This window comes from Diabrotica virgifera, chromosome 2 (assembly GCF_917563875.1).
Source record: "Diabrotica virgifera virgifera chromosome 2, PGI_DIABVI_V3a".
Lineage (NCBI taxonomy): Eukaryota > Metazoa > Arthropoda > Insecta > Coleoptera > Chrysomelidae > Diabrotica > Diabrotica virgifera.
Genome location: NC_065444.1, coordinates 214,574,302 through 214,601,805, shown reverse-complemented (window position 1 = coordinate 214,601,805; position 27,504 = coordinate 214,574,302). Strand labels below are relative to the sequence as shown.

Here is a 27,504-nt window from a genome sequence, read left to right as displayed (position 1 = left end):
AAACTGTTTTTTAAATAAGTTTAACTAATATTTTATTGATATCTTCACCTGAATATTTGTTAACGTATTTCTTGGTGTTCTCTGTGACAAGTTGTAAAACTTTAATTGTCATTAATATCACTGAATGTTCATTTTTGCATAGTAACGAAAGGCAACTGACGTAATGCTTGACGACGAGATATTATCAAAAACTGTCACTTTTATTTTTATTTCTGTACTTTATATTGGTCAGAATCACCTATGAGTGAAATAATTAAAAATATCAGAATCTCTATGAATGAAATAATCACATTAATTATCTAAAGTCCTTTTCATGGGCATTTTCAGTGCGTCACAAATGTTAGAAAAAAAGGTAAGTCCGTGATAATACACATTTATAACATTTATTCTAACATGACATTTTAGTTAAATCTGACAGTTATCACATATTATTTGCAATTTGGCATAAAAACAAATCAAGTGTGTTTATTGCATTTACAAAATGGTATTTTCTTTGATTTGTATAGTTTTATAAATTGTACAGATTATATTCGTAGATATAATATATTATATAATTCGTAAATTTTTTTTCGATTATAGCGCCATCTTTCGACAACTAGAATAAATGTTATAAATGTCTGTAATCACGGACGTGCCTTTTTTTCTGTCACATACAATTTAATGCATTAGAAAGAAATCGAAAAACTGTGACGCACTGAAAGATGCCTATGAGAAAAAGAATAGAAGATAATTACATTATTTCATTTTAAGAATTTAGCAGCTTTCAACTTGTTACCCCTGGATATTGTAATTAAGATATAAATATTTTTGTTTACGTTCACAAGAAAACATTTCTTGAAATTACATGAACATTTCGTCGTTGTCGCGTTTCTTTTTACATACACATAATCATCATTCTGATTATCAAAATGACGGTTTTTATCGAATTTTTAACATGCTCGTGTATACACCTTAATAAAAATAAAAAAGCTACGATAACACCTAATAGACATACAAACCTTGACAAGATTAAGCATAATCGAATCGCTACGAGACAAGATTAAGTGAGATAAGGGACAAGTTAAGGTACCGACGGACTATAAACGGCATAACATAGTCCGATGAAAAAGATTAAGGTGTTGATAGTTAAAAGTAATGAGAAAATAAGTAGACGCAGGTGCTAAAGGTTCATTGTATCTGATGATTATCAAGTGTCCATTTAATAATTAAATGGATTGCAATTATCTTTGTATTCGCAAATATGAATTTTTATGATATATTTTAATTGATTTTATAATTTAATAGATAAAATTTTTTTCTTTTGCTGTTATACCGCTGAAGATAAGATCTTTATTGTGTTAATTTAATAACTATTCGTAATATGGTATTCTGTTTTTAGTATAGCACATTAGATACTTTTTCAAGAAGTCAGATTAAGAAGAATCTAAGAAAAAAGACAAGAAAATCGTTGTCTTAGGATTTCGTCTCTACGGTACGCATGCAAATATTCCGTATTATGCACTTATTTGGCACCTATGGCCCAATAAATGACCGTTTTGGAGTGTAATTTTCATGGGCAACTCCGAATTGCATGAAAATTTGGATTAAGGTTTTACTTACCCTCCACTTCAAAGTTGAATTTGTGCCGTTGGTTGTTTTTACTTGGAGAGTGACAGTCACCCCTTCTCGGGGGGTGACAAACGCTTGTTTAAAATAAGCCCAGAAATTAATAAATTGACAGATTATAAGCAACTTTCGTTCTATAAAGTTTTTGACGTAAGTCAATACTTTTTGAATTATTCGCGATTGAAAATGTTGATTTTTCGACAAAAAAACTACTCGCAAATAACTCAAAAAGTAAATATTTTATCGAAAAAAATATTCCTAGCAAAAGTTTAGCTTATAAAAAATCTAAAAAAATGGTGTATCAGTAAAGTCTCTGAGTAAAATCACCGAAAAATTAAACACTTTTCAGGAAAAGTTTATTAACATTTTTAAAATATCTAAAAAAGATTTATATTTGTTTTTTGCAAAAAAGTTTCTAGCATCAAAAATAAACGAGTTACACTGAACAAATAAGTTAGCCCATTTTTTGGTGAAAAAATCGTGAAAACCTGCCTCTATTTAGCACCCTAAATAAAATTAATCGTTACCGCTTTACCAATTATTTTAACTCTATGTAGATTGCTTATGTGATCTGTAAATTTTATTGGTTTAAAGTGCTTATTTTTGAAAAAAATTGCTTTTATAGTAAAAAAAATTCTAAAATTTTTTGAAAAATTTCCTTTTTTTCAAAATAACTTAAAAAGTATTAGCGATAAGAAAAATCTTAACGAGTAAAAAAATATTTGTTTTAATATTATAAATATGGTTGTTTCATTTTGTTTTTCCGTAAGACAAAAATTGGTTAAGATATGGCTGTTCAAAATTTGCATACACTCGTGATTAGTGACCCATTCAAGCTTTTTCAACTATAACCCTTTCAAAATTAAGCACTTTAAACCGGTGAAACTGACAGATCATATAAAAAATAGATAAGTAAGTAAATTGTTTGTAAAGCTGTAGCGATTAATTTCATTTGGGGAGCTAAACACGAGGAGATTTTCATAATTTTTTACGAAAAAATAGAGGGCCAACTTTATTTTGAGCGTAACTTGCTTATTTTTAATGCTAGAAACTTGTATAAACAATTAAAATATAGCTTTTATATACACTTTAAAACGCGTTTTTCCCGAAAAGTGCTTAATTTTTCGGTGATTTTACCTTGAAATATTCGATTTGGAATTAGACGAATAAGAATATGTTTTCCATGAGCTACAACTTTATTTTTACTCAATTGATAGACTTTACTGATACACCATTTTTTTCGGTTTTTTATAAGCTACACTTTTGCTAGGGATATTTTTTCGATCAAATGTTTACTTTTTGATTTATTTGCGAAAAACCGTCTGAAAACGTAGTTTTTTGTCGAAAAATAAACATTTTCAATCGAAAATTATTGACTTACATAAAAACTCTATAGAACGAAAGTTGCTTAAAATCAGTCAATTTATCCATTTCCGGTCTTATCTTGAACGTATGTTTTTTCACTCCCGAGAAGGGGTGACTGTAACCCCTAAGTAAAAACAACCAACGGCACAATTTCAACTTTGAAGTGGAGCGTAAATAGAACCTAAATCCAAATTTTCATACAATTCGGAGTTGCCCCTGAAAATTACACGGTATCGCCGTATTTCCCGTTCATTTACTGGGCTACTAGGAGTTTTATATTGGTTCTTTGGAAGTTCATATGCGGAATATTAAATATTCGTATACCTACCAAAAAAAGACGCATTTTTATTAAAATCTAAAAACAAAACTAAAACAATGTAGTAGTAAATAAAACAAAATATATTTAAATAAATAATATAAAAAAAATTAATTGTTTAAAATGTTTATGCGAAATTCAATGTGTTTCGCCATGTTTAGTTGCAGCTGATTAATTTGCTGCGATGTAGCACGAATGATTGTGACGCCTTTTTAAACTTTTTTTAGAAGGTTCAGCTTTAGGTGATCGTCCAAATGTGCTAATCTTTTCGACCCTCTAGTAACTCCCCACTTTCTTCGGCTAATTGAAGTTGGTTGAACTCTTATAGCCACTTTACACCATGCAAGTAATTGCGAAATTTATTGCACAATTTCTTGCAGCAATAGAAATTGCATCGTGTCATACGCGAATTGCACAGAAAAGCTGCAACTTCTTGCAGCAATTTCTTGCTGCAAGTAGTTGCAGCTAAATAGAACATGTCCTATTTTTCATGCAATTTTTTCTGCAATTTGGTTATATTTTTAGTAACTTTTAAGGCTACACTGTTTGTTTTGACATTCTGTCATTGTAAATTTCAAACTAAACAATTTTTGACAAAACTAGAGGAACTTTTTACCAATTTCACGCTTCACAGATAACATTATTCTGGTGGATAACTTTAATTATGCAACATAGGGATTAAAGAAACTATTTTCTATTTCTTTTGTATTTAACAACTTGTTTCCTTTTGTAAATGAATAATGTCGTATTATAGGTATACTTGCATTAGGTATTAATTGATTTTGTTATACATAATACATATTATAATTTTCTCAAATTATAATCTAACATTTTTAATTTAATATATCTGATAACTCTACTCAAAAAATTACATTTTTAATTTATAAAAACAACATAACCTAAAATTTATGGTATGTCAAAGTTTCTGTCCATTTCATGTCAGTTTATGCAATTACTTGCACCGAGTAATCACTTTATTGCAGAAAGCTAGTTGCAACTTATTGCAGAAGTTCTTGCTGCAAGAACTTGTGCAATAAATTTCGCAATTACTTGCATCGTGTAAAGTGGCTATTATATTGGCCTTGTGTCCAAATTAGTCCTGTCGCCAGGGGGGGTATAACGGCCTCCTTAATTCAGATGGACTTACCCAAGTTTTTTATATATTTTGACCCGTAGAATACGAATTTTTTGGGTAGCAGTTAATCTGGATGTCGATAAGATTGTTATAGACAAAGAACTTGAGGAATTACATAACAGAGATTTCTCGCAAAACAAAACATTTTTTTTGTATTTTTTGGGTCATTCTAAGCAAAACATGTTCTGACAAGTTTTTTCGTAGTATGCATAGTTTTCGAGATAAACGCGGTTGAACTTTCAAAAAATCGAAAAATTGTAATTTTTGAACCCGAATAACTTTTGATTAAAAAATAGAATAGCAATTCTGCTTACCGCATTTGAAAGTTCAAGTCAAATTATAACGGTTTTGATTATTTGCATTGCTAAAAATTTATTATTTTATTGTTAAACAAAGCTGTAAACACCTAGTGCGTGAGTGATGTTTTCAATGATTTCTCATTTAAAATCGAACGAGTAAGTAGAGTAGCTACAAGTGCTGCGAGGCAATTTCTAAGTAGCATGCGTTAAAACGCATGTATTAGGCACGGGAAACACCATGTGTTTATAGCTTTGTTTAACAATAAAAAAATTAAGTTTTAGCAATGCAAATAATTAAAATCGATATAATTTGACTTAAACTTTCAAATGCGGTAAGCAGAATTGCTACTTTATTTTTTAATCAAAAGTTATTCGGGTTCAAAATTTGCCATTTTTCGATTTTTTGAAAGTTTAGCGCGGTTATCTCGAAAACTATGCATTCTACGAAAAAACTTGTAGGAATATTTTTTGCTTAAAATCACCCAAAAAATACAAAAAAATGTTTTGTTTTGCGACAAATCGCTGTTATATAATTCCTCAAGTTCTTTGTTTATAACAATCCTATCTACATCCGGATCACCTGTTACCCAAAAAATTCGTGTTCTACGGGTCAAAATACATAAAAAAACTTGGGTACATCCATCTGAATAAAGGAGGCCGTTGTACCCCCTGGCGACAGGACTAAATCGCATGGCGTAGGAACTTCCTGCCGTGTTTAAAAGACTTTTCCAGTCCGTTTTGGATTTAATATTATATAATCTGTCATGGAATAATTTTAACGTTGGTGAATCAGTTCCAGATGTAACATTTCTATCTTGTAGGGTATTAATTAAATCTGCAAAGTAAAATTCATGTTGTTCAGCTGTTTCATTTTTCTTTAAATGAACATCGTCTCGAACATTATTTTCATTAATGTTATCAATACTGTTTTTGTTATTAATACAATGTTCTGTAATACATTTAGTGGATCCTGCAAACCCGCTATAAAATGAAAAAGGTTGAAGATTTTCGCCAAAAGCTAATTTAGCTACTTCGTATCGATCGTCAGGATCAGTAGCTGGAACGTTGCAAAAAGATATACTAAAAAAGTATGAAATCGCAGCTTGATTGTTGGAAATGGAAAATTAAATTAAAAAATGGAAATTTTCCACTTAAACGGAAAACTTTACTTAACTTTTTTTGGTTTTAGGACCTAATAATCACAACCCAATAGGTCCCCATAACGCTCGAGTAACAGCAAATTTAGCATACTTTCCTCCCCTACTACAAAGAGTCGTTAACGACCCTCTCTCAAAATCATAAACTACATATCAAAGATTGCATGTCTTATTAATTTATTTTGTTACACGAAACATTACATTAAAACAATTGTTTTAATAAAAGTTCGTAGTTCTGGGTATTAATGAGTTAATGTCCGACTGGTCTATTATTTGACAAATAATGACATTATTTCGAAGTCTATTAAGTACAATATAACGCCCAAGGGCATGATATTGAAAAATAACGCCCTAGAGCCTATTAAATTTAAATAACGAGTTAAATACTGTCAAGTTGACACATAAAAACCTAAGTAAAACTATGGTTACCACAATTACGTTACGACTATTTCTAGTAAATGTACTCATTTGAAAACTAATTAATTCAAAATTCATTTTGAAGGCAGCGTGAAAGGCACCACGGGTATTATAATAATGACCCTTTCGGTCAACGTATATACCTCGGGCCGAAGGCCCTCGATCTATACACCATTGACCTCAAGCGTTATTATCCTTATAAATACCCTTGGTACCTTAATAACTATAATATACGTTTCAGTTAACTAGTGAAGAAGAAGAAACCATGGATAAGTCACTTTTGTATAATTTTGACATGACCTTTTTAACTAAAATTACACTAAAATTTAAAAATAAATATGCTTTATATCCAGAATAGTTTTATGCTCATCTGCCTGGGTCAAGATTACGTACAAACGCGTTGCTAAAATAATTCTACCATTATGTTTATTTCCAGTCGCTTTGTAGGTGTTTTATTTACTATATTGTATATTAAAAACGTAATTTGTGTTCAGTATAATGATCATTAAGATATTTATTACTAAAACTACGTCAAATAATTTTCTATTAATACCAATATAATTTTAATTTTATTAAAGGTAACAGAAATGTAGATAAACATGCTATTGGTATTATCTGTTGATTAAAATTATTGAAGAAATATGCGTCACTGCTGGCTGACCCCAATATATTAGCGAAATAAAATTAGAAACATATAAAGGGTGATTCATTTCGAGGTACTTTTTTTGGTGAGGATTTGTTGGGAGATCGTGCATGAATGGTATCACTTAAAGCTGCTTTCTCATTCAGTATTGTTTGACATTTCATCCTAGAAAGACTTAACTCGGCACAACGTTTAGAAATTATTAGCTGTATTACGAAAATAGGCGTTCAATGAGGAATGTGTTTCGTGCGCTTAGAGCAAAAAATAGCTATTTGTATAACAAGGGAGGAAAGTGCTACTTTTCCACTCGAGAATGAAGTTTACTGCCCGACGCGTAGCGGAGGGCAGTAATCATTCAAGGGAGGAAAAGGCACTTTACTCCCATGTTATACATATGGTTTTTCCACCTTCCTCAAATAACAAGTCATTTTTTCATTTTTACTTAATTTATTTATGTAACTTACTTACTTACTTACTAGCCAACGCCCACCCTTGGCATGTTAGCCATTTGGCGGGACGCTGACCAGTATAGACGAGCCGTTTCTCGTAGGCGATCTTCATCCTCCTCGGGTGGGTCTGTTATCAGGGCTGGGCACTCTGGGAGGTGAGCAGCATCCATCTGGGGCTGATTACATAGTGGACAGTTGTCATTTTCACGGACGCCGATGCGATGTAGATGGGAGGTCAGGTAGTCATGCCCCGTAGTTGTTCTGAACGGCGCACATGGATTCGCTCCCAACCCCTATAAAACCACTTTTATTGTACACGAGTTGGCTCCGAAACTCATACCCGAAAGTTAAGTTATGACCGAAGGGTTAGGTCTTCCTACCTGAACCCGGGAGTGAATCCATGTGCAGCCGTTCTGAACGCGGCTACACTGATGGGTCTCGGCAAGTTGTGAGGGATTGGTGACTCTATTAGGTGGGCCCAAGATTTTCCAACACCGGCTTGTATTTGCTGGTCTTTTATCTTCGCTTTGATTCCTCTTTTAATGGTGGACTTTGCTGATGTGTACGATTGGAAGCTAGGGGGCTGTGGAAGAGTAGTGCCTTCTTTTGCAAGTTCATCCGCCGCTTCATTCCCTTCAACACCGACATGACTAAGGATCCATTGTAAAGTAATCAGCCACCCTTTTTCCAGCAAGTTCGATAGTTGGACGCGGCAAGATATTGTTTGGGCACAGTCGGTATATCGATTTGTCGACAGGGCGAGGATTGCGGCTTGGCAGTCGATGAAGAAGGCAACTTTTTGGGGGTGTTGGAGATTCTCGAGACTTTTAGCGGCTTCGTGTATAGCAGCAATTTCGCCATCATAGTTGGTGAGAGGGGCACCCACAGCTATGGAGCCTTTGGAGAACGTTGAGACATATCCTGCTCCTGTTCTTCCCGAGTCCGGCATCGAGGAGCCATCGCAGTAGATGTCGAGCCACTCATGTGCTGGGTAATTGGTGTAAATCGTCTCTAGGGCGGCTTTCCTTAGGACAATGTCTGACGATAAGTGCTTCGGATCGTTATGGTTTTCAAGACGCAATTCTGTGTTTGGTAGACAGCGGGCGAGTGTAGTTTGTGCTGGAAAGGGGGCGGCTTTCGACAGGTCAATGTGGTATTTTTCCATGATTTGATTTGCTACTGTAAGCGGAGTGGTTTGTGTTTTAAGACGTGAGGCTGCTTGTCTATATTCGTCCCATTTTTGTGGAAGTATTCGTCTTTGCCTTTCCCAGAAGGTTAACGCGTGTTGCTCTCTGCGGCATTGTATTGGTTCAATACCGGTCTGGGCTTCCATTGATGTAATCGGTGTTGATTTTGGAGCACCGGTGATGACGCGAAGGGCAGTGTTATGGGCGACTTCAAGCTTGGAGGTGGTGTTTGTACTCGCAGTTATTGTAGCTTCACTCCCATATTCTAGTATCGGCCGGACATAGGTTTTGTATGTTGCTACCAAGACATCTTGCGTGGCGCCCCATTTTGTTGCTGTGAGACGTTTGAGCAGTCGACATCTCTTTGTGGCTTTCTCTGCAATGTCGTCGATTTGAGGTTTCTACGTCATTTTCTTATCTATGTACACCCCCAGGTATTTTGTTACATCCTCTCTTTCCAGGTCGACTCCTTTGTATGTCAGCTTGACAGCAGTCTGCTTTGTTGAAAGGGTAAGTACTTGATATACGGTTTTGGTTGTACTGACAGTTAGGCAGTTTTTATCCGCCCATTTTTCTAGTTTTTTGAGAGCCTGGTTCATTACTCCCTCGAGCGCTTTCAGACTGCTACTTGATGCCCATATTAGGAGGTCATCGGCATACAGGAGGGCTTCAACACCAGGTGTCTTTCTAATCATTGCGAGCACATCGTTTATCATTAGGTTGAACAATTAACAGCTGATGACAGCTTCTTGTGGCAGCCCTTGTCTTTGTAGTCTGAATTTGGAACAATGGTTGTGAAATTTGACTCTCTGATACCTTTCCCCGAGAAAAGATTTTATCCAATTGAACAATTTACCGTCAATTCCAGACTTCGCTATCTTGTGTAACAGCAAACCTCTCCATACTGTGTCGTATGCAGCTTTGAGGTATACTAGCACTGCAACTGTTGACATCTTACGGTGGAAAGCATCCTTGACTTTTTGAGCAAACTCGACTACATGGTCCATGGTGTTCCTGTGTTTCCTGAAGCCAGCTTGTGCGTCGTCAATCAGTTCAAGATGGGTTATGGCTTGGTTCAGTCTGTCCAGAACCATTTTTTCGGCTACTTTGCATAAGGAGCTTGTGAGGGATATTGGCCGGTAGCTATCAGTCAGGCTCGGGTCTTTTTGTTTCTTTAGGGTGGGTATGACCTCGCTCTTCCTCCATTGACTTGGGACTCTTGAATTCCATGTTAGGTTAATTTATGTAACTAACCAACAAAATTTATTAGAACTAAAACTAACAAGTAGGTACAATATAACTGTCAACTGTCAAATAAAAGTCAAATTATTAATGTAAACATTGTTAAACTAAAATAACAATTTACTGTTTTTTACCATCCTGAAAAATACAGGGTGTTTTATAAATAAACGTTAAAATGTATAGATACTTACGTAATCGAAAATAGATATTATACAGGGCGTCAATAAGTTATATTTCATGAATGAAATACCATGAAGTTACTTTTACTTTTCCTCCCTAGGGAGGAAAATATTTTTCCTCCCTATGGAGGAAAAGTACAACTTTGCTCCCTACAATCAGGTCCGGAAAAGTATACTTTCGATAGAGGTAGATGGAAAAAATATTTTCCGATGAGGCCCGTTTTTTGGCTTAATGAGAACGTGAATAAACAAAATGTCCGTATTTTGGTTGATGAGCAACTCAAAGAGGTTCAAGAGTTGCCAATAACTTCAAAAAAAACCACGGTTTGGTGTGGTTTATGGGCCGGTGTCATCGTCGGTCTATGTCTTGAACCGGCCAGAATGTTACTGTGAATGAAGACCATTAACGCGCCATGATAACGGACTATTTGGTACCAGAAATTGAAGTTCGTAGTTTAAGTGACATTTGGTTCCAAAAATATGGCGTCTACTGTCATTTATCCCGTAAAAGCATGGCTTTACTGAGAAAACGGTGCGATGAGCAATTTATTTCACGCTTCGGACCAGTGACTTAGCCGCCTATATCCTGTGACATCAACCGTCTAGTAATTTTCCTCTGGGGCTACCTCAAGTCCAAAGTCTAAATGAATAAACCGGCCACGATTGAGGCATTGGAGGCCAGTATTACTCGAGTCACTGGTCAAATACCAATCGAAAAGCTCGAATGCGTCATCGAGAATTAGCCCTTCAGAATGGACCGGCTCAACCGCAGTCATGGTCAACATTTGAAAGAAATTATCTTTATGAAGTAATTATTGTAAGGAATGCTTCTTTCTTACGACAATAAAGGTTTTCAAATAAAATTCATTTTTTTCATTATTTTTTCTTTTTTAAAAAAGTACCTCTAAATGAATCACCCTTTATGTATTATTTGGGTCTGTATTTTTCATCTCTGCTGTTTCTAGCATTAGTTTTGTTCTCTCTGTGTCAGGTCGTGTTTCTGCCGCGTATGTCATTATTGGATTCATGATTCTTTTGTAAATTCTCCCTTTCATTTTTTTTCCGATATTTTTATTTCTTTTTTCAATTTCATTAAGGCAACGTGCGGCTCTGATTGTTTTATTTACTTAATCTTCCACTTCTGTTTCGAGCCTTCCGTAGCTAGATAGTGTGATGCCTAGATAGTTATTCTCCATCACTTAGTATCAATTATTTGACCCTCCAGCTCTAATTTAAATCTTATGGTAGGGGAGCCCAAGCGGGGATTTTTGCAGTTACACGAGTGCGTCAGATTATTACATGGGGAGAAACCTTGTACCCTGAAAATGTACCTCTACCATATATTGGCTCTTAATGCAGGGGAGTTCGTTAAGGTGGAGCCGGAAAAAAAATCTATCCTTAGAAGAACTCGAAATCGCCAGATGAAGATAAGCTAAGTTAAGTACATACATCCAAGTGTATATTACAAAAATCTGACGGTTTGAGCGGGACGTAAGAAAATGGGGAGTCCCAAAGTATCACAAGAAAAAAGCGAATATTTCGCGAAATTAATGACAGATCGAAAAATTTTAAAAATATGTGTTCGATATTTTTTACAAATCTATCGAATGATACTAAACACGACTTCCTACTACTAAATACGAATCCCGCAATATTTTGCGAAATGAACATCAGATCGAAAAACTGAAAAATACACTTATTCAATATATTTGAAAAATCTATCGAATGGCATCAAACACGACCTCCCACGGAGGTGGGGTGGGGGGTTACTTTAAAATCTTAAATGGGAGCCCCCATTTTTTATTGCAGATTTGGATTCCTTACGTATAAATAAGTAATTTTTTTTCGATACATTTTTTCGAATTATGGATAGATAGCGCTATAATCTAAAAAAAAACGATTGTTGGAAATGGAAAATTAAATTAAAATGGAAAGTCCCCACTAAAATGGAAAACTTTACTTAACATTTTTTGGTTTTAGGACCAACTCTTCACAACCCAATAGGTTCCCAATACGCTCAAGTGATTGCATATTTAGCATAATTTGCTCCCCTACCATTAGTAGATTTGCTACCATGCATTTTGTTTGTTTTGGGGAAATTAACATGTTAAATTTTCTGGCGGTTATATATTAAATTGGTGCAGCATACGTTGTAGATCATCTTCACTTTATTACTTTGAGAGATTAATGTTGTTCTGAAGCTATTTTCTTGTGGCATTTTTATAATCGAGTATATTCAAGTGGGAAATAAGCCACAATTTTACCTAAAAATGATTTTATTAACGTTTCGACGCCCAAGTCGGGTGTCGTTGTCAAAATACAAAATAATACTAAGTAAACAAAAATGTTGTTGCTTAGTAAAAAATTCTTCTAATAATTTATTTAATCTGACTCATTTATATCGGCAATTCAGACACGTATTATACATTTTAAAGTAGACGACTTTAAAATGATATTGCTAATATTGATGAGTTGCGTTCCTGGGACGACTTTACTAAAAGATAGTTCATTCGATTACATGAAGTCAATCCCAACTTAAGATATCCTAAGTTGGATATCTAAGTTATTGTCTAGTTAAAATTAGTTTTCCTAGTAAATTCGGGTTTTAACTGAAATCAGGTTTTAACGGTAACATATACACCACTCATAACGCTTGCCCCACCATACCCCTTTCTTCTGCAGTTGTGTACGGAAAGGTGCTTTGATTGTATAAATTTTAAAATTTCATCTACAGCACCTTCTGCACTTTGGTCTAATCTAATATGCGAATAAATCCCAAACAACTTCCGACAACTTCTGCTTTGGAGGGTAAATTATTTTCGTCGCAAGTTATTTTTACATACCGGAAAATAAAACTAAGCTGATTGTCTTTGAAAATATCTTGAGTAGTATCAAGAATTATTATTGAATAAAAACACTTTTTTAATTAAATTAATCACTTTGTTTTCAGTTTCTTAAGCCATCAAAGGACACCGCACACATCTTATGGAAAATATAATGTCACTCAAATTCAATAAAATTTATATGAATAGATTCGTTTTAAATTAACGGTCAATTCTTATCATTGCGCCAACACTTAATTATTATTAATTACGGCGCAAATTGCAATTAAAGTTTATCGAAATCACATTTTTGGAGTTCATAAATGTGTCAGTTACAATCACTATTGCTCTGGGTGCTATTCAAAACAACTTAAACCCCGCTGGGCCTAAGCTGATTTATGGAGTACCGATAATTTGGGTATTTTAAAATATTTTTTCTCTCTCTAACTTATGTACGTACCCATTTGATTTCAGATTTATTTATATCATTTTCTGCTCTTATTATTAAAAATACAGAGTTGGCGCAATGATAAGAATTGATCGTTAATTTGAAACGAATCTATTCATATAAATTTTATTGAATTTGAGTGACATTATATTTTCCATAAGATGTGTGCGTTGTCCTTTATAACTTCGTTTAGTATTTGGGGGCTCATGTAATTTGTTTAAGTTATTGTTTTTATCGGTTAATTTAGCTAAAACAGGATCATATTTAGCTAGTAAAAGAACCATCGACAAAAATTACCTTTTTGGGATTCACTTTCATCTAAACTACCAACATCTCCACGAGTCGCTAAATTGCACCCAGAAAGAGTAAGAGTTATGTTATTAGGTACTTCAACTACCCACTTCATTACTTCCTCCCAAATTCCCTATTCTGATGCTTATTAGGAAAATATGTTTTGGTCCGCAATTTAAAGAAAGTAGAAGTATTAAGTTTGAAGGCTTTAAGGGGCCCCTCCTAACGTCGGGGCCCCCCTCCTTGCGGGCCTGTCAGCTACGCCACTGACTTCCATCAAGTAACGGTCGAATCCATCAAATATTCATATATTGGTTTAGAAGAACAAAATTTAAAAATGCTGTTCTCAATATTTCTATCAGACTCCCTTTTGTTAAATTTGTTGCTGACTATTTGTATTCTTTAAAGGATATTATACCTATAAAAAGATAAATTGTTGACAATATAAAAGACATAAAATTGGTGTAAGGTCAATTAGACTTGCCAAACCCTAAATTATATGTGATGATTGTATGCCATAAATCTTATATCGTGCAAGATAAAGAAATTTATAATATTGACACGTGCCATTTACAACTATACGTTTAACAAGAATTACTAACCTTTTAACGTATTGTTTTTACTGCATTTCGATTGCTGCTTTGGCAGAGATAAATCGTTCTTAACTTACGAGCTTCCTTTGAATTTAAAAACATTAATAATTAAAAGAATATAGTAAAAATACCGTGCATACCAATGGTTTAAAAGATTAAAATTGTTTCTTTTAAAAATGGTAAGACAAATGATCACCTATGACCTAAGTAAGTATCGAAAACGTATTTACTAGGTGGAGAAACTATAATTTACGTGTATCATCACCTTCTTGGGTTCAACAATGTCGACCTCGACTCAGCATTGGAAGTTGTCAGAAGGCAAATTAACTCTTTGAGAAGCAAAAGTATTCCTGCAGAAAATGCTCTAGTAGAGCAACAGTATTTTTAATGGTGTTAATTATCTACTATTGATACACAATTAGATTTTTTTTGCAACTAAGTTTCTATTTGTTTAGTTATGGCGTGGTACAAGTTTTGTACCAACGTACCAGTAATACAATTTTACAGACATAAAACTAATATAGAAAATAAATAAAAACCTTATCTTGTAAATGGTATATCTAAAATCCCTAAAAATGGTATATCACAGCAGAGGTTAAATTTTGTCTAAGATAAAAAGTTAATAGATTAGTTATACTTACAGGTCACATTACATGTTTGAAGCCACGAAGATTGGTGCCATCCGTATATCTTGGTGTCTTAAAACATGTAATGTGACCTGCAAGTATAACTAATCTATTAACTTTTTACCTTAGTCAAAATTTAACCTCACGCTTGTTTTACTTAAAGAGTTATACTTATTTTAGGTGATAACACTGATGATGGAATATTGATTCCGAAAACGTTTTGATGTGATACATCCCTTTTTAGGAATTTTAAATATACCTTTTACAAGATAAGGTTGTTACTTTTTTATTTATGGTATACAGCCAGTTACAGGAATTGTTTCAACAAAGTCAGGCAAATATGCAGGCTGAAAAGGAAGATATATGCGCATATATATGCATATTATTTGTGTCAAATATGCATGTATATGCATTTATTTATGTCAAATATGCATGTATTATTTGTGTCAAATATGCATGTATGTACATAATATTTTAAGTATGAAAGTTGCCGTGGTACTATTTTATTTTTTACCAATTCTTTGAAAAGTATAAGTGGTTCGGAAGAATCTACCGGCTTCAATTCAGCAAAAATTCCTGCATAAAACATTGCAGCCTCTAATCAAGTTCTCATCTAGTAACAATAGGTTTTGGTGGAAGAGGAAGATTCGGCAAATGGTCTTTATACAACTGATATCTTATAGGTGCCTTAAGAAATATTTTGTTCATATTTGAAATACAATTATAAACAAGAGGAAATTTATTTCTAATTTCTACTGCGACCCTATTTAAACCATGTGCTAGGCAAGTTGTATGTACTAAACGTGGATAAAAAATTTTCAAATTGTTGCCTACTTTAACCATGTAAGGTGCAGTATCTGAAAGAAAAAGAAAAAAATTTCGATGGGAACAGTTAAAGAAAGAAAAAATGGCTAAACTTTCTTGTAAAAACCTTAAAACTGTTACCCAGGTTTTATACAACTGCCTGGAAGCAATTAAATTCGATTTACAAGCTTGCTCATTTTTAAGAGATTCGATTAATAAATGTGCGATGTACCATCCAGAAAAATCAATTGTTTCATCCACACATACATAAAAATAATTGTCTCCTATATCTAATTCTATTTTACTCAGTACCGCTGAATATACCTACAGAATCGACCTCGTTTCTTTTTAAACTTCTTTCACTTAGAATATTTCATTTGCAGTATTTTCCAAGAATCATTCGCAAATTTTCATTTGATAATTTGGACAAAGATATATTTTAGCTTAACAATGTTTCGAAAAAATCATGGTTAAATGTCTCTTGCTCACTTGATTTCCGATTAGTTGCTTTTAAGCACCTAGATATCGAATCTTGCTTTTTCTCTCCCGATTCTAATTCATTTTTTTTACCGGTGTGTAAAGCAGTGTTGCAATGCTGAATTATTTGGAATTTTTTTTTCGCATGGAATATGCACAAAAATTCCTACAATAAACTAAATAAATTTTAGATCGGGTGTTATTTAAAGTATTTTAAATTAAATATGTATATTATTTGGTTTTCTGATTATTTTTATGCAATTTAAAATATTTAGGTTTACTTTGTACTTACTTATTGCATGCTGAGCATAATAATTTTCCCATATCAATGACTAATTCTGGATGCCTTGATCCACACAGAAATATCAGGTATGAAGGTATTTGAACCATGAATAAACAAATAAATTCGCTTTGAAAACCTATTATATGCACTTTATTTTTAAATATGCCAGTATATGCAAAATTTGAAAGAAACTACAAAAATATGCAAATGCATGTGCACATGCACTGTTGCATATTTGCCTGACTCTGGTGATAAAACTAATATAGTGTAATATAAAAAGCGAACTTACAATGAAATAAAAAGACATTGAGTACAGTACGGTCATATTAGCCTGAAACCCTAAGTAATTGATATTTGTGTAACTAAAATATGTAATCATCATACTACGTCCACTACCGGACATAAACCTCCAAGAAATTCTATTTTGCGCAAGTTACCATTTATGCTCTATTCTCCGTATATTCTCTGTCCATCGCGTCGCTGGTCTTTCCCGGCTTCTTTTATCTTCACGGGGTCTCAATTCCAATAATCTCTCCATAAGGCAATGGTACATGAAACTCGATATAAAATATACCACTCTAACAGGTAGACCGAAGCTGTGATAAATTCCAATAAAACTTTAGATTTAATGTGGAGTTTAACTGAAGATCCACATGAATCCTTATGCAGATATAAGAATTTAATTTAAGTGTTGCATAAAAATTCATTTAAACTCTACAAAAGCCAGTTGTTGCAAGAATTAAATAAATAATGAATGAAGAAATAATGAATTATGACCGTAGATTACAGTTTCAATAATACTAGTCCACAGTACATCGTCCTTTTTGTAAGATGATTACAAAAGTCTTAAAAATGGTTTTAAATGTTTCATTTGAGCGAGTCTACTACTTTTTTAAAAATTTCAGAGTGCAGGTGGGGCGCGGAAACGCGTTCCACCTGCACTCTGAAATTACGCGGGACGCGTTTCCGCGCCCCGCATCATTAACGTATTTACGTTGTCGGACTAACAAAACGCTGCTGTAAATTTGTCGGAAAAAAGATCGACAATCTTTATTAATTAAATATAAGTACTTTAAATTGAAAATTAAGAGTTTTGTAATAACAAAACTACCGCACTATGGTGACATCTTGCGGGTGTCGGACTCTACTATTTTGTTATTACAAAACTCTTAATTTTCGATTTAAAGTACTTATATTTAAGGAAACGACGAAATCCAAGCGACTCCATTTTCAAACAAATAAATAATTTAAAAATAAAATCTTTGGATTTCTTAATTCGGAAACAGATTCTCTATTCTACCTATTCCCCATCCTTCTAAAATTTGCAAGGAATAAAGGGTGATGCATGCAGAGACGTGGGGAGTCTACATAGTTGCACTCCACAACACATCAATTCACCGAGGCAAAGATCAACAAATCTGTCTCCTAGTACTCAATACGTGAGTAAAACCGTAGGTAGATAAAGGCATTTGATATTTAATTTTGATTCGGAGATCATTATCATTTTTCTATGGACCATTTCGAACTTCTGTTCTTTTCAGGAAAGCATGTAATGATGCTCTGAATCGATAATAGACACCTCTGCCCGGTATGCCAATTACAATAAATAATTAACATTTAGACGCAATAGCGACCTCTATTAAAGAAAAGACGAAACCCAAGCGACTCCATTTTCAAACAAATAAATAATTTAAAAATAAAATCTTTGGATTTCTTAGTTCGGAAACAGATTCTCTCTTCTACTTATTCCCCACCCTTCTAGAATTTGCAAGGAATAAAGGGTGATGAATACAGAGACTCCCCGTCGTTTCTTTAATAGAGTCTATTATTCGCTATTGCGTCTAAATGTTAATTATTTCTTTGTAATTGGCATACCGGGCCGGGCAAAGGTGTCTATTTTCGATTCAGAGCATCATTACATGCTATCCTGAAGAGAACAAAAGTTCGAAATGGTCCATAGAAAGATGATAATGATCTCTGAATTGAAATTAAATGTCAAATGCCTTTAGCTACTTATATTTAATTAATAAAGATAGTCCGACAACGTAAATACGTTAATGAAGCGGGACGCGAAAACACGTCCAAACTGCACTCTGAAATTTTTCAGAAAGTAGTAGACTCTCTCAAACGAAGCAGTTAAGACCATTTTTAAGACTTTTGTAATCATCTTCCGAAAAGGACGATGTACTGTGGACTATACGTTACAGTGAAGTAATGATGAATAAAATTGTAACTGACGATAGCTTACAATAAACATATTGATGATAGGAAATATTTACACTGTGTAGGAATGTACATATTTCAAGTTTACGATATTGCAGTGAGGTAAATCTACACTGGATATCCAAGGAATTTGAAGCCAATTTTAATGAGGTAAGGTTGCAGTAAAACGAAGCTCCAGCTCATTTTGGTGTAAATGTTCGGCGTTATTTAAATCAAACACTTCCCGGACGATGAATTGATAGATTAGGTAGTATCGAATGGCCTCCTCGTTCACCAGATTTGAATTATTTATGAATATATATTAATTTCTAAAGAATCAAGGTGAGATTTTAAACAAATTAACAACGGACGACATTTTAAACACTTCATTAGGTAAACATTAATTTAGCACTTAGGGGAGTGCATTTAGATTTTCACTTCGGAAAAACAAACAAAATAAAACTTTTTGTAATTTCATTAAAAAATGTTTAATAAACAACATATCAAAAAGTTCTACTCGAGAAGTGGGTGCTTCATTTTTTATTAAACAAATGAACAGCGAAGTTAGATGTTTTTTAATAACTCCGAAAATATAATTTTTAGAAAAAAAACTTACTTGACCATTGAAAAATTCAGAAAGTTTTACAAAAAAACCTTATATAAAGATTTTTCTAAAATTAAATCTCTAGCTTCTGTAATTTTTTATTTATAACGCTAAAGTCACCCTTCTCACACACATTGGCGCACTGTAAACTAGCGTTGAAAGAAGTGCACGGTTGAGTTTTTTAAATGTAATTTTTTAACTACTGGATCAAAAGAAATTTTACAAATTGGACATAAAAGAAGATGAAATCTTATGGTTGTAATAAAAAGAAATAAAATTTATGGACGTAAGTACGGTGTGGGCGGAAAGTGAGCCTTACATGAATTTTGTTTAAAAATGATTTAAAAATGTGTAACTAATACAATTTTACTTATAAAACTCTCAAATTTGCACAACTTACCTCTCAATCATCTTGCTAAACGATGTTTCATTCAAAAAAAATCTCAAAAATTTAATTCAAATAATACGATGTCTCAAAAAATGTAATTTTTGAAAACTTCGTAGTTTTACAGAATTCCGACCGCTTTAGGACGGTATTACTCAAGTTTGAATAAATCTAATACAATTTTTTTGATATTTTTTTAAAGTTAGGATGTAATTTTTAAAAAACACTGAATTATTTTAGTTTAAATATGAAATAAATAATTTCTTTTTGAGAAAACTAAGAAAAATAACAAAAATGTAATACAAAAACCGAAAATTACCAGCTGAAAAAATGTATATACAGAGTGATCAAAACTTTTTTCTGTAAAACTTACCTAAAATACATTTAATAATAAGCTTCAACCATAATAAATGTTCAACAAAAAAATTTTTTTTACCTCTTATACAGTATGTCTGCGTAACTTGGAACCTATTGATAACTTTTTTAATATCAGTTTTACGAAAAAAAGTTATTCTTTATAAAATACTCTGCATCATAAGATGCAACCATCAAATATCAAATTTTTTTAATTTTGTACGAGGTATGTCAAAAAATATGAATTTCACTCAAGAGTAAAGTACCTTTATATTTCACAATATCGAAAATTTTTATAAAGAAAAGTTGTTTGGAATTAAAAACTATATTCCAGTATGTAATTTTATCCTTCTAATCGAAAATGTGTTTTTTTTTAATATTGTTTCAAATTAATTATACCTAACATCATTAAATTTTCACCTATTATTTATGATAACTATTTTACTATTAATTTTATGAAGAAAGTTATTCGTCATAAATACCTGTGCATGGTCTAACACTTAATATGCAAATATAAAATATTATATTTTATCAATATTATACGAGGTATGTAAAAAAATTATATTTCGCGCAATAAATATGTACATTTATAGTTCACAATATTTCGATTAGAAGAGTGTAATTGCATATTGACACATCGTTTTTAATTCTGAACAACTTTCCATAATAACAATTTTCAGTATTATGAAAAATATAAGTATTTTACTCCTAACTGAAATTTTTATTTATTGACATATCTTGTACAAAATTGATAAGAATTGATATTTTATGATTACATTTAAAGTTTTAGAATACGCAGAGCATTTTACTAAGAATAACTTTTTTATTTATGATCCCATTGCAACAATTTTTTGAATATTGAAGAGATAGATTTTGAATAATTTGATCTTTCTTTCTAATACATTTTAATTTTTAATATTATTGTGAACATTATTTGTTTATCTTTTTTTTTTTTTTAAGAATGAAATTCCATATTTGTTTGATTGGATTCTACTTGTTTTTCATTTAAATATCCGCCATTTTGGATCCGCCATTTTGAAATTTAAATTTTTAATCTTAAATTCAGATTCAACAACCTGTTAAAAATAAAGACAATAAATGTTTTAGAAAAATGTTCTTTTTTATGTTCTTTTAGGAAAATCCGCATTTTGTATCCGCCATTTTATAGTTTATAATGTTAACATTTTAGTTAGGTTTATCAAAGCTCCCAAAAATAAATATATGTAGAAATAAATGCATTTTGTAAAGAAATTATGATATTACAACTATTTTTTAAGTTATCCGCCATTTTGGATGTGCCATTTTATAATTTAAATTATCAAAATTTGATTCAGGTTCAGCAACCTCTCAAAAATATCCACATATATGTAAACAAACACGTTTTATAAAAAAAATTCGGATTTTACAACTACTTTTTAAGGATTTTTACGAAAAAATCCACCATTTTGAATCCGCCATTTTGAATTTGCCAATTGTAATGCCAGATTCGGGTTCAGCATAATCAAAACTAAAATAAAAGAATTTTTATCAAAATAAAATGTTGAATTCACCCATATTCTTAACATTATTTATACAAAACAATTGTTATTGTTTAAACAATTAATAAACAAAAAGACAAGTTTTCACTCTAATGGCATATAAAACAACATAATGCAATTCTACATCCCACCAGAATGAAAACAATGGGAACCTTCTCTGGTTACACCTCCGAGGCTTCTACAATTTGCAAGCCATACGGATGCTGAGACTAAGGAAGATGCGGGAATTCTACAATTTACAATTCACGTCCCATCTGCTCAGCGCGGTAAAGTTCCAACGAGAATGGTTCCCTTCATACTCCACACAGAGTAAATGTAAATAAAAAATGAATAACCATTTTCAATTTCGTTGCAAAACGAAACCACAGCCGAACCATATTCCAGTCCAATCAGAGAGTGCTGCAAGCACCTCTACCGGTTTCGAAACTTATTAGTCTCTCATCAGGAGGCACATATGCTGCTCTCCCCGATCCAACCAAAACAAACCCCAGCGTGCAGTCCCGGATTGCAACGAACGAAATGGCATAGATGCCCTAGCGGCAACTGCTAGCAAAAAGACAAGTTTTCACTCTAATGGCATATAAAACAACATAATGCAATTCTACATCCCACCAGAATGAAAACAATGGGAACCTTCTCTGGTTACACCTCCGAGGCTTCTACAATTTGCAAGCCATACGGATGCTGAGACTAAGGAAGATGAGGGAATTCTACAATTTACAATTCACGTCCCATCTGCTCAGCGCGGTAAAGTTCCAACGAGAATGGTTCCCTTCATACTCCACACAGAGTAAATGTAAATCAAAAATGAATAACCATTTTCAATTTCGTTGCCAGACGAAACCACAGCCGAACCACAGAGGTGCTTGCAGCACTCTCTGATTGGACTGGAATATGGTTCGGCTGTGGTTTCGTTTTGCAACGAAATTGAAAATGGTTATTCATTTTTAATTAATAAACAATTAGTGGCGAAATTTGTTAGTAGAACTTTTTACTTTAACATATTTATAAACTAACAAAAAAAGTTTTAGAAAAATATAACCTTGTTTGATTTTTTCCGAAACATTGTATCTTTTCGTTCTAATTGCACTCCCCTAACTGTAGTAAACTCGTAATTATTATTATGTTCAAATTTAGTTGTACATAGTTTGAATCAATAAATTTATGGCGATTAGGCGTTTCTACGCTTTTGACTTTTAAAAATGTTCCTGGCTACATAAAATCAAAAGTATTGTATACCGTTGAAATACTTTCTATTGAAGCTGAGCATTCAATAAAGATAAAATATACAAGGTGCTGTATTTAAAAAAAACCAAAGTGGCTAATTATATCATAAAAATAGGAAATCTGGGAGCGTTACAAATATCAAATTTCAAACCCACATATTGCAAAGTAGGTAATTTATTATTCTGAATGGGAAATAAGCCACAATTTGCCTTAAAAAAATGATTTTATTGACGTTTCGACTTCCAACTCGGACGCCGTTATCAAATTAATTATAAATATTATAAATATTAGTAATATTTTGCATTTTGATAACGACTTCCGAAGTCTAAACGTCAATAAAATCATTTTTTAAGTTAAATTGTGGCTTATTTCCCATTTAGAATAATAAAATGCCGCAAAGAAATAGCTTCAGAACAATATTACAAAATAGGTATATTCCTCATCATCATCATCCAGCCTTCTGCATCCAAAGTTTAACATAGGCCTCCCCTAATTTCTTCCAGTTTTGTCGATCTTAGGCTTCCAGCAACCAATTCCCAGCAATCCTTTTGACATCGTCTGCATGTCCATCGTGTAGGTGGTCTACCTCTACTTCTTCTATCTTCTCTTGGTCTCCACACTGTAATTTTTTGAAATTAAATAATTTAAAAAAGAAAAGAGGTATATTCCTGGGCGGAGGTAAATTCCTCACCAACCAGTAAAAACATATAATACGACAGGTATTTTCCTCACCAAATTTAAAGGTTCCTATTAATCCGGTAGGTATTTTCCTCAACAAGTCACTCAGGTAATAAAATAAAAATATAGGTTTAATTTAAGAATGTCTATTATGAAAGCATCCGAAATCCGAATACAAGACATTAATTTCCTTACATTATAATATAATAATAGTTTATAATATAGATGATATGCAAGACGTATAAATTATTATTTAATATTTACTATAATAAGATAGACACTTTACAAAATCCATTCTAGTAGTTTGATAGACTGATATCTTATTAATAAATTTACTACATTTTTCAATTTCAGTTTAACTTCTTTATCTTTGATAGGTTTTGCAATATGCAAACTTTAAATTTTAACATACGTATCTACCTGAAATTCTTTAATTTTTTTAAAGAAAATATATATGGATGGATGCGTATTACAAAACGATAAATTAAAATGCGAATGAAAAGATTCGCAAGCATTCGTAATACGAATAACAGAAGAATTTGCCTCTGTCCACAAATATGGGGAGAATATGGCATTTTCATCTATATAAGTTTCAACTAAATAATCAACATACATATCTATCTTAAATTTAATTTCCTGGTTTGCATGACATTAAATCAAACACAAAACAATCTGATACGTCTTCTGGTTTTATATGTAAGTCCAAAAGTATGTTTGAGCCACTTGCCTCTTTCAGAATCATTTTTATATTCTGATATTAAATCAAGAAACCAAAACATTTCTATACCAAGCTTAGTGTAGGTGAAATTTACAACCATGTATTTCAGTGTTCGGACACGTTTCAATGATTGCATTCCTTTTCAAAATCTTCAAAAATTTTACTAGCATTAAACTCAATTTTGAGAGCTTTAAAAATTTCTGATTTTAACAAATAAAATAGATTGTTGTAAATTTCTGTTTTTTTGTTTGGCAGTAAACAGTATAATAAAGAAATATAATGCACATTAATTAGCCCATGAATAATGAATAATTGCAATGTGCCATCCATATAATAAAATTCAATGTGGCTAAAAGTCTTCATTTGTTTCACAACTAAATACAATTATCCTACTTTTGACACAGTTTATAAAGAGAAAATTTTCCCTCTTGGTTGTTTTTTGAGCACACCCCGTCACAAATTCTTGAACCTCATCGATATTGGAAGGAAGTCGACCAGGCATCATTTTTCGTCGATAATTATATATTTTTTCTTATGTAACTGACAACAATCGTAGTAATTGTTTCAGACAAATTAGCTGAAAAGTGGTTGGCGTATAATTTTTGCTGGTTTTTCAATTCTCTTTGGCTTTACGTTTACAATAGTTAGAAACAATTTTTCGATCTAACTTCTGACAATCTGGTTCATGATTATGTTGTCGGCTACTTCTAGATATTGTAAAAGTTGCATCAATAGTAAAAAATTTCGCACTACAAGTTGTTTTATCCTCCAGAACACTTCTTCATTTTGTAAAACTTTCACTTTATAAAAAATAAAATTTTCAAATACCAATACCGCGTAAGGTTTACCGCGATCACTTTCTATTAAACATGCCATTTTTTTTTAAATTCCAATTGTTATTAAAAATAAAATACTATAATTAATTAATTAATTATTATAATTATAGGTACCTACTGTAATTTAATAGTAGATAAATAATTCAATTAAATGCCTTTTAGTAAAATCTACCTGAAATAACTGAAATACCCATTTTGGTCTTGGTGAGGAAAATACCTGTGGGATTATGACATACCCTTATAAACGCAGGCAAAAGATTATTTTGGTGAGGAAATTACACCCGCCGATATTCCTATTTTTGTAAAATTGGAGCTCTACATTTAATAGATAATTAGGCTTTTCCAAACTTTTGGTTTAGTGTGTACTATATTTAAAGAATGTGTTATAAACAAAAATTCTTTATTACAGGTTGTGAACTCTCGTGGAGTAATAGGTAGTTTAGATGAGCAACAAGAAGAATGTGCAGCTTGTTCCAAAGGATCATGTCGTAGCGTCAATGGAATTTATACGAGGCCGGATTTGCCACCAGGATACTCATTGGTTGCCCAGCTTCCTGCAGGAGCCTGTAGAATTTTGGTTCAACAACTGAAGCATACCAGAAATTTTATCGGTAAGACATTTTTATAAACAAAATAAATTTGCTGATTTCTATTCTAGTCCACTACTTGTTATTTTTTTAATACTAGGTTTTTATTTTTTTATTTTTACTTACTTACTTACTTTTTTATTTTTTTGCTAGGTTTATTTAAATAAAAATTTGTTCTTTTTTCTGTAATCAGTCATACTCAACTGCTATGTGTAAATATATTCTAAACTTCTTAGTCTCTTACATTAATTAGAATCGATCTTTATTTTTCTTTTAAAAATACTTATACTACCACTATATTTCTTTTAGAGTACTACATGGAGGAAACAAATTTTATTCATTTTTATTGCTTTGATCCTTGCTCTATTGATCCTTCATATTACACAAAATCTTGTTCGCAGCCAAACTTACTATGATTTTAGTTCTGTATGTATTTATATTTATTAGTTTTTGTACCTTAAGTTAAGTATAGATTTTGACATGATTCCATCAAGCAATTATTTAATCGAATTAATAAACATGTATTTTTACCGAGTTGTATGAAAGCTTATATTGCATGTTAAAAGAAACAACTTCATATATATTATAGAAGAATATTAGAAGAAATTAGGCAAAAAAAAACTAAAATGAGAAACCTCGTGTTAGCGACAGTATATTTATGTAGTCCATGTGGTGAGACCGCTCCCGTCTGAAAAACCCTTCTAATTCGGTTTCTCTGTGGATTCATATTCAAAAATGCCCCCTTTAAACAAACCTGAAGGGTGTCGGATGGAATTTTTGGGCAGAAATTGTTTAAACAATTTTTTAAACAAATACATAAGATTACCTTTTATTGCTCCAAAAAATATATTTTTAGGTATTTTGGGTCATTGTAATCAAGAAAGATATCTTGTGATTTTTCTCAAAAATCGACAGTTTTCGAGTTATAGGCGATTTAAAATTTAAAAAATGCGAAAATACGCATTGTCGAGGCTTAACAACTCATATTTAAATTAGTATTTTTAAGGGTGCTAATAACTTGGATTAAAGTTTAAAAATTCCTTTTCAAGATTCCGAAGAGTAATCGGGTCTAACTTCAATTTAGAACTTAGTTTTTTAATTGGTAATTATGCATGTCCATCCGACTTTTTGGCCGATGCGGCGCGCTCTTTAAAATGGGCTATAACTCGAAAACTGTCAATTTTTCAGAAAAATCACAAGATACCTTTCTTGTTTAGAATAACCCAAAAAACCTAAAAATATTTTTGGAGCAATAAAAGGTGATCTTATGTATTTGTTTAAAAAAATTGTTTAAACAATTTCTGCCCAAAAATTTCGTCCGGAACCCTTCAGATTTGTTTAAAGGGTACATTTTTGAATATGAATCCGCAGAGAAACCGAATTCTCACCACATGGACTAATGCTTAAAAGATTTCCTTGTCATGTTTTCCAATATTACAAGTAATTAAAATTTTAAGAAAATAAGATTGAAAATAAAACGTTATTGAGAGGTTAGATTATGTAAAAGAACAAGAAATTATAATAAATTATCAAAAGGGACATAAGAAATTATCAACTAGGTATGCAAGGAAATTTGTACTCACGCCAGAGAAAAGATTTAACGAATATAAAGGAATGTATAGACTGATATTAAATTTTAAATAGATAATAATTTGCAGAAAAACAATGCCCTTCGTTATAAAACGAAAACTGAGATAACCGAACGGAGTTAACTGACAAATAAAGTGTATCACTAGTTTAGCTCGTTTATATATGTCTATGGGCGCTTGAATAGGGGAAAAGAGTCTAAATAAGTGAAAGACTACTCATGAACAGGATATTTAGTGTATAGAAGAGTTGGGTGCCAACTATTTTTATAAGAAAAATAGTAAAACAAAACATAAAGTTAACAAATGAACAGAATCAATGTTTAATTAATAAATAAGTGAAACGTTACAGTTTAAATCATGTTTGCTTACCACACCATACAAGATAAACTGAAATTTGTAAGGGTATATCTAAACAGTATACTCTTATAAGTATCCAGCCCAAGCAGTG

The 27,504-nt window shown here is 32.3% G+C and overlaps 1 protein-coding gene across 6 annotated transcripts in view; it reads left to right on the top strand.

The window, feature by feature from the left end:
* The window catches only part of LOC114331602 (ADAMTS-like protein 4), a 470,719-nt gene that overhangs the window by 413,843 nt on the left and 29,372 nt on the right, over positions 1-27,504 (top strand). For all 6 annotated transcript variants that reach the window (XM_028281212.2, XM_028281204.2, XM_028281210.2 and 3 more), the window contains exon 3: positions 25,290-25,491. In XM_028281212.2, coding sequence (XP_028137013.2) covers positions 25,290-25,491 — 202 coding nt within the window. The remainder of the gene's footprint in view (positions 1-25,289; positions 25,492-27,504) is intronic.